The sequence below is a fragment of the Enoplosus armatus genome, chromosome 16 (assembly GCF_043641665.1).
Source record: "Enoplosus armatus isolate fEnoArm2 chromosome 16, fEnoArm2.hap1, whole genome shotgun sequence".
In the NCBI taxonomy this organism is placed as follows: Eukaryota; Metazoa; Chordata; class Actinopteri; order Centrarchiformes; family Enoplosidae; genus Enoplosus; species Enoplosus armatus.
The window spans coordinates 6185171-6200205 of NC_092195.1; the positions used below are offsets into that span (position 1 = coordinate 6185171).

At 42.4% G+C, this 15035-nt stretch overlaps 2 protein-coding genes across 2 annotated transcripts; one reads left to right on the plus strand and one right to left on the minus strand.

The window, feature by feature from the left end:
• Positions 1-159: 159 nt before the first annotated feature.
• On the plus strand, positions 160-8312 carry tert (telomerase reverse transcriptase). Its single transcript, XM_070921720.1, has 16 exons — positions 160-369; positions 817-2128; positions 2201-2390; positions 2515-2668; positions 2789-2956; positions 3164-3325; positions 3427-3528; positions 3618-3703; positions 3895-4011; positions 4138-4209; positions 4938-5126; positions 5373-5499; positions 6837-6898; positions 7298-7422; positions 7513-7650; positions 8209-8312. The coding sequence occupies exons 1-16, from the start codon at positions 160-162 to the stop codon at positions 8310-8312; spliced, it is 3318 nt and encodes a 1105-aa protein (XP_070777821.1).
• Positions 8313-9295: 983 nt separating this feature from the next.
• On the minus strand, positions 9296-14275 carry slc6a18 (solute carrier family 6 member 18). Its single transcript, XM_070922349.1, has 12 exons — positions 14134-14275; positions 13158-13298; positions 12912-13049; positions 12311-12492; positions 12069-12179; positions 11875-11987; positions 11653-11781; positions 11405-11561; positions 10986-11190; positions 10732-10891; positions 10471-10633; positions 9296-9514 (listed from the first exon to the last, which is right to left on the minus strand). The coding sequence occupies exons 1-12, from the start codon at positions 14273-14275 to the stop codon at positions 9296-9298; spliced, it is 1860 nt and encodes a 619-aa protein (XP_070778450.1).
• Positions 14276-15035: the final 760 nt, after the last annotated feature.

Here is a 15035-nt window from a genome sequence, read left to right on the forward strand (position 1 = left end):
TGGAGTATGGGGCTATATGATTGGACACTTACATTAAACTGATCTTTCATTGGCTGACGATGCCGCGGGTACATAAACTGCAAATAAAGCTCAACACAAGCTTGCTAAGCATCATTTAAGTACTCTGTCCACCATGTCCCCTGGGTTCATGCTGCCAGTATGTCTGATATGTCCCATGCGCTCGACATTCTGCGGTCACTCTATCAGCACGTGCAGACACTGGAGGAGTTTGCGGACAGCATCGTGTTCAGAGAAGGACAGAGAGCAGTGCTTATAGAACAGCCCGACACAAACCGCTTCAAATCCTTCATCCAGAGTGTGTTTGTATGCTTTGACAAGGAACTACAGCAAGTGCCAAGCTGCAACCAGGTAACTTCTCTAAAAAACTATCCGACTTGTTGCTTAGAGTTGACCTTACTTCTGTAGAACCCTGGAAAAGTAACTGTAGCTAACAGTAGCTGTCATGCTAACTGTTATTAGGGTTGGTGTAGTATTCATGTGAATATGACATATCACTCAATTTTGGCTGTAAAAGAGTTGGGACAAAGGCACGTGCTGAGGCAGGATATGTTAATAGCAGTTCATCATAAACTGTCATGGCAGTAGCTGTAAATGACTCATACGGTTTATTGAATGAACTGTGGACTTTAAAGGAAGTAAGTTACATTTTATTGCAAAATAAAAAGCAGTTATGTTTTTAAGAGACTGAATTTGATGTTTTCTTTATGCAGAAAGGAACGGAACATGTCAGCGTGTAATAATATAACTCTTACCTCTTACAGTATGTTGATGTGATGTATTTTATGCTTTCCACAGATCTGCACTCTGCCCGAACTGCTGGCCTTTGTTCTTAACAGTTTGAAAAGAAAAAAAAAGAGAAATGTCTTGGCACACGGCTACAATTTTCTGTCCCTGGCTCAGGAGGAGCGGGATGCAGACCACTTCAAATTCCAAGGAGATGTAACTCAAAGCGCTGCCTACATCCATGGCAGTGACCTGTGGAAGAAAGTCACAGTACGTCTTGGCACAGACATCACACGATACCTGTTGGAGAGCTGCTCTGTGTTTGTGGCAGTCCCTCCTTCGTGTGTTTTCCAGGTGTGTGGCGTTCCTGTCTATGACAGGGTGTCCATGACTACTGCCTCCTCCGGGTTTCATCTACAGCCTCGGCCAAGGACGCATGGCGGCGTTCACTTCAGAAAGAATCGAGGTGCAGTGACCTTGAAAAGTAGACAGGAAGTTGAAGATCCGACTGTCGGCAAGAAGATGAACGGAAGGGATGTAAAAGTGAAGAAGGGGAAAAGAAAGAGAGAAACGGATCAGAAGAATGAGGAGGAGATTATGACTTGTTCAGGAAAGAGGAGACGGGTAGGACGGCAAGAACCCACACAGGAAATCCAGCAGGTTTGCTATGAAACAGTGGAGGAAGGGCATCCCGTGTCTGTGGGACCAACACTATCTGTGAGGCCTTTGGAAAATGGCGCTCCTGGTTCCAAACGGCCTGTTGAAATGCAAACAGCCATACTTCCCTTGGAGGGTGGACCCAGTTGGAGATCAGGGATTTTCCCCCCTTTGCCCCCCTCGCAATGTTTTATCCGCACTCTGGGATTCCTGTATGGGGGAAGGGGCATGCGTGGCTTCCTTCTTAATAGGAAGAAGAAGAGTGCTGATGGATGCAGAAGGCTACAAGGGCAAGACTTGGTACGAACAGTCTTCTTTGAGGGACTGGCGTATCTAAACGGGATAGAGAGGAAGCCAAAGAAACTCCCCCGGCGCTTTTTTAACATGGTCCCCCTGTTCAATCAGCTGTTGCGTCAACACAGGAGATGTCCCTACAGCAGAATACTGCAGAGGATGTGCCCTGTGGCAGAGAGAGATGCAGCACAACGGGAATTAAGCTCCCTCTTGCCTCAACACTGTGCACCTCACCGGGTCTACCTGTTCGTCAAGGAGTGCCTCTCCTCTGTGATCCCTCAGGAGCTGTGGGGCTCCGACCACAACAAACTACATTTCTTTATCAGGGTCAGGGGTCTTTTACGCAGTGGCAAGTTTGAGAGGCTCTCACTAGCTGAACTGATGTGGAAGATGCGGGTGAACGACTGCGATTGGTTGAAGATCAGTAAAACAGGTAAGCTTGTCAAAGGTGGTTTCTCCTGCCACATGTATTTTGGCTGACCTAACCAACCACTGTCATCTGCAGGCAGGTTCCCGCCCAGTGAGCTCTCATACCGGACACAGATCCTGGGTCAGTTCCTGGCTTGGCTTCTGGACGGCTATGTGGTGGGCCTGGTTCGAGCCTGTTTCTATGTCACAGAGAGTGTGGGCCAGAAGAACGCCGTCAAGTTCTACAGACAGGAAGTCTGGGCAAAACTGCAGGACTTGGCCTTCAGGTACACACACACACACAAACATACACACACACACACACACACACTCACACTCACACACCCCGGCAATGGCTCATACTCATACAGTCATAGGACACAAGCTCACAATCCATTTTTGTGATTTAAGAGGTCACCTCTCCAAGGGTCAGATGGAGGAGCTGACTCCAACTCAAGTGGCCTCCCTCCCCAAAGCCACTGTCATCTCCCGCCTTCGCTTTATCCCCAAGACGGATGGCATGAGGCCTATCACACGAGTCATAGGAGCGGATGCCAAAACAAGGGTACATTATGATAATGACATTAAATGAAATTATTTCTCCCTTTACGTATCCAGGAGTTGTGCGTTATCACATGTTGTGAGAGTGTGCACATTTTTTTAAGACATTTCTTTTCCCCTGCAGGTCTACCGAGGGCGTGTCCGGGACTTGCTGGATATGCTGCGGGCCTGTGTGCGCTCCACTCCATCCCTCCTGGGCTCCACAGTGTGGGGGATGACCGATATCCACAAGGTGTTGCGCTCTATAGCTCCGGCCCAGAAGGACAAGCCACAACCCCTCTACTTTGTTAAGGTTTTTGTCCTTACTTAATTGTCCTGGCAGAGACTGACATAAAGTTAGTGATGTATTTTATGCTGTCTTCATATATTTTTGTGATGACACTGCGACAGAAACGTTAAACTGTAGTTTTAGAGCTTAAAACAGTGAAATTTGATTTTTTTTTGTTAAGTGCTGTTTCCTTCCTTCGCTTATTGATTCTGTCTTTTCTCTGCGTTTTAGGTAGATGTGAGTGGAGCCTATGAGAGTCTGCCTCATGACAAACTCATTGAGGTGATTGGCCAGGCTCTGTCACCCGTTCAGGATGAACTCTTTACCATCCGCCGCTATGCCAAGATCTGGGCTGATTCCCACGAGGGCCTGAAAAAGTCCTTTGTTAGACAGGTGCCGTCATACACACACTCTGTATACAGTATGCTTGTGTGTGTATTAAACATGTATTCAATTTGACCCAATTGGAGAGTTTCTCATGTTTGTTCATACAGGCAGACTTCCTGGAGGATAACATGGGATCCACCAACATGAAGGGGTTTGTGACATCACTGCAGAAAAGAGGAAAAGTTCATCACACCGTTCTGGTAGAGCAGGTGAGAGAGATATCCTCAGACATTTCTTCAGATGAGGATGTTTGATGCTTCTTTTAACCTGAGCATTTCTTTTCTTTTCTTCCTTTCAGCATTTCTGCTCAGATCTTCATGGCAGAGAGGCGTTGCAGTTCTTCACCCAAATGCTAACTGGCAGTGTTGTACAGTTTGGGAAGAAGTAAGTATTACCAGCATTGAACAGACCGACATTGTGAACAGCTTGTCATAGCGCATTTGTAAATGCGATCACATTCACTGAACTTGGTACATAATTGAGATTATACAACATCACCACAAATGCTCTCCACACAAGTCCTACTTAATTAGCCCCTTTTTTAGCTACAATGTGATTTTGGCCCTCTGTTTCAGAACATACCGCCAGTGCCGAGGGATCCCTCAGGGGTCGGTCGTGTCCAGTCTGCTCTGCTGTCTCTGCTACGGTCACATGGAGAGCGTCCTGTTCAAAGACATTACTGAAAATAAAGGGTACAGCAGACGACTATGTACTTCAGTCAACATCAACTTGATGTAATAACACATCTGCAGCAGCAGAAGGCAATCTTTCTTTTTTCTATTCACAGTATGTGTTATTTTCCTCTCTGTGTCCTGTAGGTGTTTGATGAGACTGGTGGATGACTTCCTTCTGATCACCCCAGACTTGCACAAAGCACAAACCTTTCTCAAGTATGACACACACCATGTTTTTCACACACATGACTGTTCATGTGACACAAGGGCTCTCAACCAGCATTTATTTTTGACAGAGAAAACCACTGCCCGAGGATCTCAAGCTACGTACAGGCCTGTGTGGTACTAAAAGGACAGAAACGTGGCAAGGAGCAAGGCCTCAAAGAGCCTTAAAAGTAATCAATAAGATCATAAAATCATTCCTGAAATATACGTGTAGCCAGAGTAAGGAGGCTGAAATGGAAGTGATGTGATCACACCTCTTAGTCTGTAAGATGATAAAACAGGATTTTACAAGCTTTGTGATATGCTGCTCAAAACGAAAATTTAATTGAAATAAATTACTATTAAACAAAACATTAAGATTTCTTGCAACAGGCTGTATTTGCTCTTACAGGGAACCAGTAGAGGGCAGAATTTGTTTATTGATGTGCTGGGACTCATTATCAAAAATATCTGTTAGTAATAGTAGTAGTTCCTCTGACATGACTGTCCCTAATCCAAATCTGATCTGTATACAGTTTCACCATCACTGCTTCATAACACTTTTAGTTCCCAGTGCTGAAGATTTTCACTTTATTTTCCAGTTCATTTCTGATAAGTGGTAGTATCTGTATCAGCAAATCCACATAGGGCTATATGTTTAACATAAAACAGATTTAACATAAAACAATGATGAATTTCTAATTAAGCAGTCGATAACGGCACTTGTACGCTGTGTGTAGGATGTTGCTGGCCGGGATACCACAGTATGGTCTGGTGGTCAACCCGCAGAAGGTGGTGGTCAACTTCCAGGTGTCAGGAAGCGTGGACTGCTGTCCCGGCATTCGTGTGCTGCCCCCTCACTGCCTCTTCCCCTGGTGTGGACTGCTGCTGGACACGCACTCACTGGACATCTACAAAGACTATTCTAGGTGAAGCATCCCGTCAGTTGGAATTATATGTAGAGTTATTGATTTATTTTTGTTATTGGGCTTTTGTCAGTCTTTATGGTTTCTTGTAAGCTGAACTTTGTACCAACATATAAACATTCTTACAGAAAAACCCCAGTATATAAGGGATGATGAATGTTCTTGTATAGAACACAATAAACTTTATAACTACATCTCCATTTGCAACGTTTTGTAAACTCTCTTGTTTTGTTTTTTTCCATCTCACAGCTACGCAGGCCTGTCTTTGCGCTACAGCCTTACTTTGGGCTCTTTCCAATCAGCTGGACAGCAGATGAGGAGGAAACTGATGGCAATCCTCAGACTCAAGTGCCATGCCTTGTTCTTGGACCTGAAGGTGAGGGACATAATGGTTTTCAAAATCCCATCAATGCCCACCATTAACAGACTTCTCTGATCCAACGATGGGTAGTTGCTTTCAAGGACAAATGATAGAAATACAGAGTGCTACAGGAAAACAACGTGTAGTTAACAAGTAGAAGTAGAAGAACACCCTGGCATAAACGGCTGCAAACGCAGGAGCTAATTTGGCTAGTTTGGTATCATGTATGGACAAAAGATAAACATTGTACCTGGCCTCCATATATGCTGCAAGTCAAGATTGTGACAATCCTATATTAGGATTTTTTGCCATGCTAGTGGTGCAGCTATAAGGATCGCTTTGTTGTCAGTCGGTCAGTCCGACACTTCGGTCCAGGCTGAAATATCTCAACAAAAATTGGATGGATTGCCATAAAAGACCATAAAGACATTCATGTCCCCCACGAAAGCGCCATCATCAGATCACGTTTTTCATTCCCTTCAGCCTCAGCTGTACTTGTGTTTAGTGCTAAATGGCAAATGTTGGCATGCTAACACACTTAACTAAGACGATGAATATGGTATAAACATTATACCTGCTAAACATCACCGTATTAATATTGTCATTGTGGGCATGTTAGCATGCTGACATTAACATTTAGCTCAAACCACTGCTGTGCCCAAGTACAGCCTCACATAGTCGCCACCATTGCTGTAGACTCTCAGTCTTGTTGTCATAGGCATAGTTACATTCAAGCAACATATTTATCTTTAATAACATAAGCAAGGAAAGGGTATATGTGAATAACAGGTCATTTTACAAAGGTTTAGGTAACCCCACTATATGTTACACTCAGCTGCAAAACAAACATACATTAGCTGTGTCCCAGTTAAGGGGCTGCCCTCTACGAAAGACACAGCCTACACAAAAGTAGAAACCTGAACCTGCCCTTCCTCTAACAAATAATGCAGTCAGGTGGCATTTATCAACATGTTGAGTCAAAAATCCAAGGTGACCAGCCGGAAAGTGGTTGTAAGCTTGTCAAGTTCCACAATAACTGAGTTTATGAGTCGTGACATTTCACTTCAACACATAATGGACAAACAATGTAGCAGATAGATAGTAAATATCAGAGAATACGTACGTGACAAATGGTGAAACAGGTCAAGGGACAGAAAAAGTAACTAGTTAATATGTTATATATCATATACAAATATTAAAAACAGTCTGCCTCAAGTTTACCTTTCACAAACGTTTTTGTATTTGATTGAGATGCATCAATGAAGTGAAAGTTCCACATATATTTTTGTTATTACATTTCTGCAGCTCTGCTTTTGTGCTGAACATAATAATGGACACCTTTTCCTTCTCAGACCAACTCTCTTGAGGCCGTCTATAAGAACATCTACAAGCTAGTGCTGCTTCATGCATGCAGGTAAAGACAGTGACCTTACTTTGACTCCTTTAACCAAGTGCAATCTTTACCATGTGAATTCTACTGTTGTCACATGATATGCACAGATACCACTGTCTATCTGTTTGTATTACTTATTCAGATTAAATAGATTAAAGGGGCTCTGCCAATAATTTGTTTCCATTAGCCACCTGAAGTATTGAAATATGGTTGTGATAAACACAGATCAGGAATATCACATGCTATTCACTTCCCCTCTCGTATGTGTTCACTGGCCTGCTATTAAAATAAGCACAGGGATGGTTGTCAATCAATACCTGCACTGAGCTGAAAACTAATTGTACTGCCTTTTTTATCTCAGAATGTAAATATCTGAATGGGCAGGGCTCGTCTCTGTATTCTCCTTTTGTCTCTCTTTAGGTTCCATGTGTGTGCCCAGAGTTTGCCCTTTGGCCAGACTGTTGCTAAGAACCCTGTCTACTTCCTGCAGATGATATGGGATATGGCCGAGTACGCCAACCGGCTTGTCAGGATCAGCAACAAAGGCAACATTTCCCCTTCATACATCTGGAAATTAATATTTTAAGCTATATCATGTTCAAAATCATTTTTTTTATCTCTTCCTCTTTGTCCAGGACTGATTTTAGGCAGCGAAGCCCAGACCGGCATTGTACAGTATGAAGCAGTGGAGCTGCTTTTCTGTCTTTCCTTCTTGCTCGTGCTGTCACACCACCGTCCTCTCTATAAGGATCTGCTCGCACACCTGCACAAACGTATGTACCCTCAGGAAACGCACACACACACACACACACACAAACACACAAAGATCACATAGGAACTATCGTATGGCAGCACAAGATGACTGTCATTCTATATATCTATATATTTAATATTACAATAATGGTAAATTTTATATAGCATGTTTCATACAAAAAGATGCAATACAATGTGCTGCACGAAAGATGAAACAAGCACATAAAAAGACATGCAAGAGGCAGCAACATAAAAAACAAAACAGATTCATTTAAAAGAGAAAAAAACAGTTCACAGACTGAGCATGCACTACAGCTGGCTTTGCACCTGCAGAAATACACAGCCCTCTGTCTCCTTGAGAAAAGACTCTATAAATGGACAGAACATCCTCTTTGCATCTTGCCAGGAAGGCAAATCCCTTTTGAATGTGGACTTTGTAAGAGGTGCACCCAACCCAACAAATCTAGGTAGAACATGATCTTACATGTAGTTTATTGCCATGATCAAGGTCAGAGGATTAAATTTACAGTTTACCATCAAAGAGAAAGAAAAAGTATTTTCTGTCATCCTGTTGACAGGGAAGCGCAGTCTAGAGCGGCGTCTGGGGGATTTGAGGCTGGCCAGAGTCCGACAGGCCACTAACCCCAGGACCCCTGTCGACTTCTTGGCCATCCAGACGTAGACTGCCAGCTAGCCCCAATCACAGCTCCCAACGGTATAGATACATATGTGGTTCAGCTTCTCTGTTTATGTCTTCTGTTTATGTTGTGAGTTTTGTTTATTTTTCTACAAACTCCATTGAAAATGTAGGCACTGGTTTTAACCAATTTTTGTCCGGTTTTTCTCTTTGTTTTTTTGCTTGTCTCATTCTCAGGTTTTGAGGGAGTGAGATGAGCAGTGTATTGAAATCAGTCGGTTTTGATCTGATCTGATCTGTTAGTGTGCCAAACCAGTTGTATACAGTATACAGTGTTGGGAAATCTGGCTGCAGAGAACCTGAGAAAAACAGGCCTTAGTCATATGATATAAAACACTTAAATGATAACCCCCGGTCATAAACACACCCTATAAAACAACAACCACCAGAACAATAAAGATTGATAATTGAAACCCATCCAGCTACTGTACTAGACCCCGTCTCATCCCACAGCTGCTTGTCTCTCTGGACTTTGATTTACCCTTTGTGGTAGTTTTCCACAAAGAAGACATGACGTTACTAAATAAGTTCTCAGGAATATGGTCAGCCATTACAGTCAATAAGTCAAAGTTTTTGTACGATTTGCTCAGGTTTGATGTAGTACACTGATGATAATCTTTAAAAAGCTCTCAGAAATCAAAGTTCTTTCTATGAACAGCAGGAAACTTGAGATCTCATGGTGTTATGACTACGTTTACATTCAAATGTGAGGTTTTGTGAATGTGGAATCAAAGACTGACTGTGTTTCAGTATGATGTGTTAGATTTAATGTAATTGTGTACACTACACAACGATGTTCAAAGGAAATCATTTCACTGTTAAATAAATCCAGTTTTGTTTTTGAGGAAACGATTACAGTTCAGTGACTGATAATATCTTGTCTGTCTGGTGAATTAAGAAGCAGTGATTGCCATAAGGATGTCCTTTTCTGTTCAGGAACGCAGTAACATCATTACTTGCAACATTTCTTAAGCTCTCTGGTTGTTCTGTTCCTGTGTTTCAATCTCAAAGCTGTCATTGCAATAGGGATTTAGGTCACCACGAGCAGAGGACTTCTTGATTGTACAGAAGATCAGTTTGTAGAGAGCCACCAGAGGGATGGAAATCACAGGTAGCACACAGAGGAGGACGATTATGGCAAACACCCAGTCTGGGTAGGGCTTCACTTCAGTTTCGGGGAATAGTTCCTGAAGAAAGAGACAAAGAAGTAAAACATGTAATGTATCGAATTTTATAACATTATATAATTTTAAAATGAAGTTGAAAAAGAGTTTGACATTTAGTGAAATTCGCTTATTGGCTTTATTCCTGAGAGTTAGAAGAAAATCATTACCACTCTCATAACTGTGTGCTAAATATGAAGCTACAGCCAGCAAGCGATTAGGATAGCTTCCTAGTTTCCTCCTGCCTCCGTAGCTAATTTCCTGCTGGCACGAGCATCATAGGTGATTTCGCACACACAAAAATGTGTTAATCTTCTCATCGAACACTCGGCAAAAAACCTGCATTATTTGATTTATTTTGGGAACATTGTAACACACATATTATCACCTTATAAATTTTATATGGTGAACATTTTAGCAAACTGCTGTGCACATGGAGCAGACACAGCGACATCATCATTAGCAGTCATGTTTCAGGTCACCTGGCATATGTTAGTATCTGGCTCTTTAGCTGCTAAATGTCCCACTATGTTCATCTGCTAGTCGCTAACTTTGGTCATGAGCTGATAGTGTAAAGTCTGTTTATCAGAGCTTTTTGCTGAAAACAGCTGTCTACTTTGGCTGAAAATGACGCTAATGAGAGCGGTGAGAATGAACCAAAACAGTAAAATTGTGGGGTGTAAAACAAAAACAATAAACTAAATGATCCTAAATCACTGTAGAGCTGAGGGGAACTGCATAATTTGATCATTTTCTGTGGGTTTGTCAGAATTAGTGACCCCTTTCACATACGACTACATGTATGTGAAAGGGGTCATGTAATCCATTATTGATATGAAAGTATTGATTATAGCAGCTTCAAATACTGTCAGAAAATGTGCCCTTGTATGTTTTCACAACTATTCTAATGTAATGGACTAGAGACAGGATTCAGTTCTTCTACATTATTAACATTTCCTTGTCAGTACACTTTGGCTTACATAAGCTGGGTTCCATGTGGGATAGGTGGGGCGTTTCTGTGCCTGGATGACCACATAGGCAATCAGCACCACCAGGAGCATTAAAGGGCTGATCACCATCCAGCATGCCTTCCAGAAGAAGTTGGGCTTCGACCCAGTCATGAAATTGATGTCTTCACTGAAACTGGCAGAGAACAAGGGGACCAGAGAACATGTTAAAACACACTGGGATCAAAATTTAATTTCAAGACTACAGAGTTAGACTGTATTAAACAAAGTTACTTTTTCATTCCATAGACGTAAATGATTCCAGTTATCTCAAAGAATGCAATGATGAGCAGAGGCACAGAGCCCACAAAGCTGTTAAAGACCTCCACCCAGTAGTTCCCCGAACCCAGGGTGAAGATGAGAGCCGTCAAGAAGGCCACCAAACAGATGATTGCTAAGGAAGTGAGAAAAAAAAGTTTTCAGAGAGGGAATTCGAAGGAAAAACAAAAAACATCCTTTTGACTTTAGAACTTTTGATTTTCAGTTACCTGTTACAACTTCATTAGGGATCCAACTAGGAATTAGTTTCAGGTCGTTGATGGGCATGAGGACTCCCTCGATGTTGCCAAACATGGAGGAGAGGCCCAAGCTGAAGAGCATGATGAAGAACAATATGGCCCATACCTGTGAGCCTGGCATATTTATCACTGCTTCTGTGAACACAATGAAAGCCAGGCCGGTACCTGATGCGCTCTGGGGGAGGAAGATGAAAGGGAGGCAAGGAAGTAATGAGGAAGCATGAACTGATATGTTTAACCAGAACATGATGTGCTGCACTCCTGATGAGAAAGGGGAGGCGAGAGCCGAGAACAACCGTGATTTAAGGGAAAAGGGAAATTAGAAAAATGAGACTCAGACAAAAAGAATGCGATGTGCAAGATTTGGTGTGTTTTCAAAGTTACAATACCTGGTCAAGGAAGGTTTGCAGGTCACATACCCTCAGGTTCAAACTGGCCACCTCATCTGTAGATGTACGATTTAGATACTCAAACCACCCGTCATAGTTCTCCACTGTTATGTTCTGGTCTGAAAACTCAAACTGGTTGGTCAGAGCCAGGATGTTTCTGTCGATGGCATACAAAAACATCTGCCTTATCGGTATCGGCAAGACAAAAAGAAGCTGTATAATTACATAGGATACGTGTGCATACATACTCCTTTAGACAGGTGTTGTAGGCGGTGTTAGCTTTAAATCCCAGGATGGAGAAGATGGGAATGGAGGCGTAGAGCGATGTGGCGCTATTTATTACTCCTACTAGAACAGCATCCCTCTCACAGTTGTTTCTAATGGACACAGAACAGAAAAAAACAGCTTTGTAGGTCATCACACAAATCATCATAATTTTAAAGAGGGGGTTAAGGAGATTTTGTCCTTACCTCTCCTTGTTATAGCTGGAGAAAGCTATGAGACCTCCGAAGGCCACTGAGAGAGAGAAGAAGATCTGGGTGGCAGCGTCCAGCCACACCTGAGGCTTCTTCAGTATCTCCCACTACATGGAGTGTAAAAGCAACACATCAGGTCAAGACACAATCTTACATCACCTGTAGTAGCAACAAGTGACCAAACTCACGTTAGGAGTGAAGAGGCGAATCAGCCCATCGGTGGCTCCAGGCAGAGTGAGGGCATGGATCAGGAAAATAGTCAGCACCAGGTAAGGGAATGTGGTTGTCACATACACAGCCTGAAACATGCAAACACATGACATCTTTCTTTCTACATCTTACTGTAATTGTCAGCAGTGATGTCAAGCATGTATGGTGCAGTGACAACTTTGAAACGGGACTTGATGTATTTCTCAGCAGGCAAATAGACCTTTCCAATGGACTTGATGCCTTTAATGAAGCAGATGTAGACCACACACCAGGCGCTGGCCAGGCAGACGACCAACCACCACTGCAGGGAGCCGCTGGTCTCGATGTCAGGTGTGATGTTCAGGGTCTCACGGTACCAGAAGTAATTGACTGAAGTGCTCTTTTCGCACTCCACATTATAGCCTGCATACACAAGCCAAAAACAATGCTAACATGAGATCTATAAAATTCTACAAGAATCTTAATTATTAGTATTTATTTTGGTTTAAACATGCGTTAGCTGTAACTAATCTCACGTATTTTGGGGTTCAGTGTTAAGATTTGTAGTTCATTAAGAAATGTGTTCCTGCATAGTTTAATTTTAACATGTGGGAAGTCCTCTTTTTTTATGTTGTGGTGCAGTATCTCTTTGTGCCATAAAACAATCCAGTAGTTTTCCTATTAAATCTGACCAGAAATGCCATGCAGAGCCTGGTAGTTAACCCCTCCCCTTGGTGACAAATAGTGTAGAGCTGCTATCAGGCAATACTTCTGTTGTTAAAGTCACTGTGGCAAATCATGTATCAAGAGCAACTAGAATGGCTGGTGGGTTTTCTTGCTACCTGTGTGGTTATCATTGAGTGGACACTGGCTCCACGGCAGGGGGTTCTGGAAAGAGTGAAAGAAGAACCAGAGCACCCAGGCCAGGATGGTGTTGTAGAAAATGCTCACCAGGAATGACACCAACATGGAGGCAATTCCTACGCATGGGAAAAAAAATGATAAACATTTTCCATTCCACTAAAATGAAGAATCTGACAAATAAAAATTCAGTTGAATTTCACTAATAGTTTCACTGCTCCACCCACCGACTCCACCCAGTAGTGGTGACAAGGAGTTCCAGACGCCGATGCTGCCCATGCGGAGCCTCTGTCCTATAGCCAGCTCCAAGTAGAGCAGGGGGAGGCCCTCAAACACCAGCGCTATCAGGTAGGGAATGAGGAATGCACCTGAGGACATGAAGCAAACGTTTACCTCACAGTTTGCCAGATTAGACTGTCAACATACTTGGCAGAGAAATTTTAGGATAAGGATCATGAGTGGCTATTTGAACCATCTTAATGCAACAAATGACGACTACTTTTTAGTACCTTAATCAAGCCATAATAAGTGAGATTTCAGGCCTTGCTAAATAAGTCCACTGCACTACTAAAAGACCTCCTTAAATTGAAATACATTTATATAAGTCATGACTGGATTTTTTTTGTGCGCAGTTTTCAAAGTGACCAAAAACACAAGTGGAATCAGGCTAGTAAAAATGTAAAAAAAAAAAACAAGATAGCCACAGATGGCTAAAGCTACTCAAGAACAAGGTGACTAAATAATCACTAAGCAGAGGTCAAATAGAGGCTCAGCTGAGTGTAGCAGTGCCTGTGGGAATCAGGAATCTCAGAGTCAATATGTGAGAATAGCAGACCCTGTAACTTGACCCAGGTCCTTGAGGATTCTGTGATATCTCACTGGGAACTATGAAGAAGTAAATATGGGAGCGATTCCTGCTCATGATGTTCACCGTGATCAATCAGACATTGATAAGATTCATCATGTCCTGAGCACAGTGACAATGACTGGCCTCATCCATTTGTTATTGGCTAATTATTCTGACACAGAAAAAGTGTTGGTGCCGTTCAGTCGTGGCCAAGATTAAAGTATCTCATGTCCGGATAAAATCAGAAACAATTTAGGAATACCGTGTAAAAATAACTTAAAAATCTCTAACAACAGACTTAATTAAACTAAGATGATGATGATGATGTATAATAGCGCCACATGTTCGCATCTCACCTCCTCCATAGATTTGGCACAGGTAGGGAAAACGCCACACATTTCCAAGACCCACTGCAAAGCCAATACATGTTAACAGGTACTGAATCTTGTTGTCCCATTTGGGTCTCTCCTCCGCCCCAGAGTCTTTTGTTTCCCCCATCCTCAGCTGGCAAAAAGGCTCGGAACAAGTCCAGTTCTGTTACAAGGATGCAGCTCTCCTAATCCTGACGTATACTTCAGTCAGGTAGTTTATGTTTTTATTTAGCCCAGATTTCTCCACCTGATCTCAGCTCAGTGTAGGTCAGAAAAAAATACTGTCTTTAAGTGGTTTGGTCTTAAGTGATGTCCTCTGTCTTACTCTCTTTAGTGGGTTGTCCTTTAATGTCCTATCAGGTGCAGAGTTACAGATTTTATTGTTTTGTTGTGAGGAAATCGGGCCACTAGGAAGGCAGTGACAACAGAAGGCACAATGATTTAGTGGTCAAACCTCCCTGCTTGTTTAATATGGGAGTGTGCTAAGCTTCCAGTAATGGATAACTGTTTCGATGTTACAGTGACCTAAAGGGAACGGATGCAGTCCTTAAAAAAAGACATCATGACAGTTGTATCACGATCGTGGCATGTCTTTATTCAATCAATTAAACTTATACAGCAGAGTTTGTACAATGGAATTAGACGGGGAGTGTTTTACAGAGAGTGAAAGAACACAGGCGAAAAACTAAAGAAACATACTTTTAAATAAACATCCAAAACAAAAACAAAAAAACTAACATCCAGTTAGTGAACAGGAGAGTCATCAGCTGTTGTCTCTACTCCTGTTTATTATCTGTACAAGAAAAGTTATTCTTGTGTAATTGACTTTTTGAGCTGACCTGCGATCAGTATGTCACAGTAGTTGATTCTAATTTTTGCAGATGCAG

Coding starts and splice junctions, on each gene's coding strand:
- slc6a18 (XM_070922349.1), bottom strand. CDS start 14,275: ATGGGGGAAACAAAAGACTCTGGGGCGGAGGAGAGACCCAAATGGGAC. Junction 11,562..11,652: donor TACAACACCTGTCTAAAGGA/GTATGTATGCAC, acceptor TGCCATCGACAG/AAACATCCTGGCTCTGACCA. Junction 9,515..10,470: donor CCACATGGAACCCAGCTTAT/GTAAGCCAAAGT, acceptor CTCTTTCTTCAG/GAACTATTCCCCGAAACTGA.
- tert (XM_070921720.1), top strand. CDS start 160: ATGTCTGATATGTCCCATGCGCTCGACATTCTGCGGTCACTCTATCAG. Junction 3,326..3,426: donor AAAAGTCCTTTGTTAGACAG/GTGCCGTCATAC, acceptor TTGTTCATACAG/GCAGACTTCCTGGAGGATAA. Junction 4,012..4,137: donor GACATTACTGAAAATAAAGG/GTACAGCAGACG, acceptor TGTGTCCTGTAG/GTGTTTGATGAGACTGGTGG.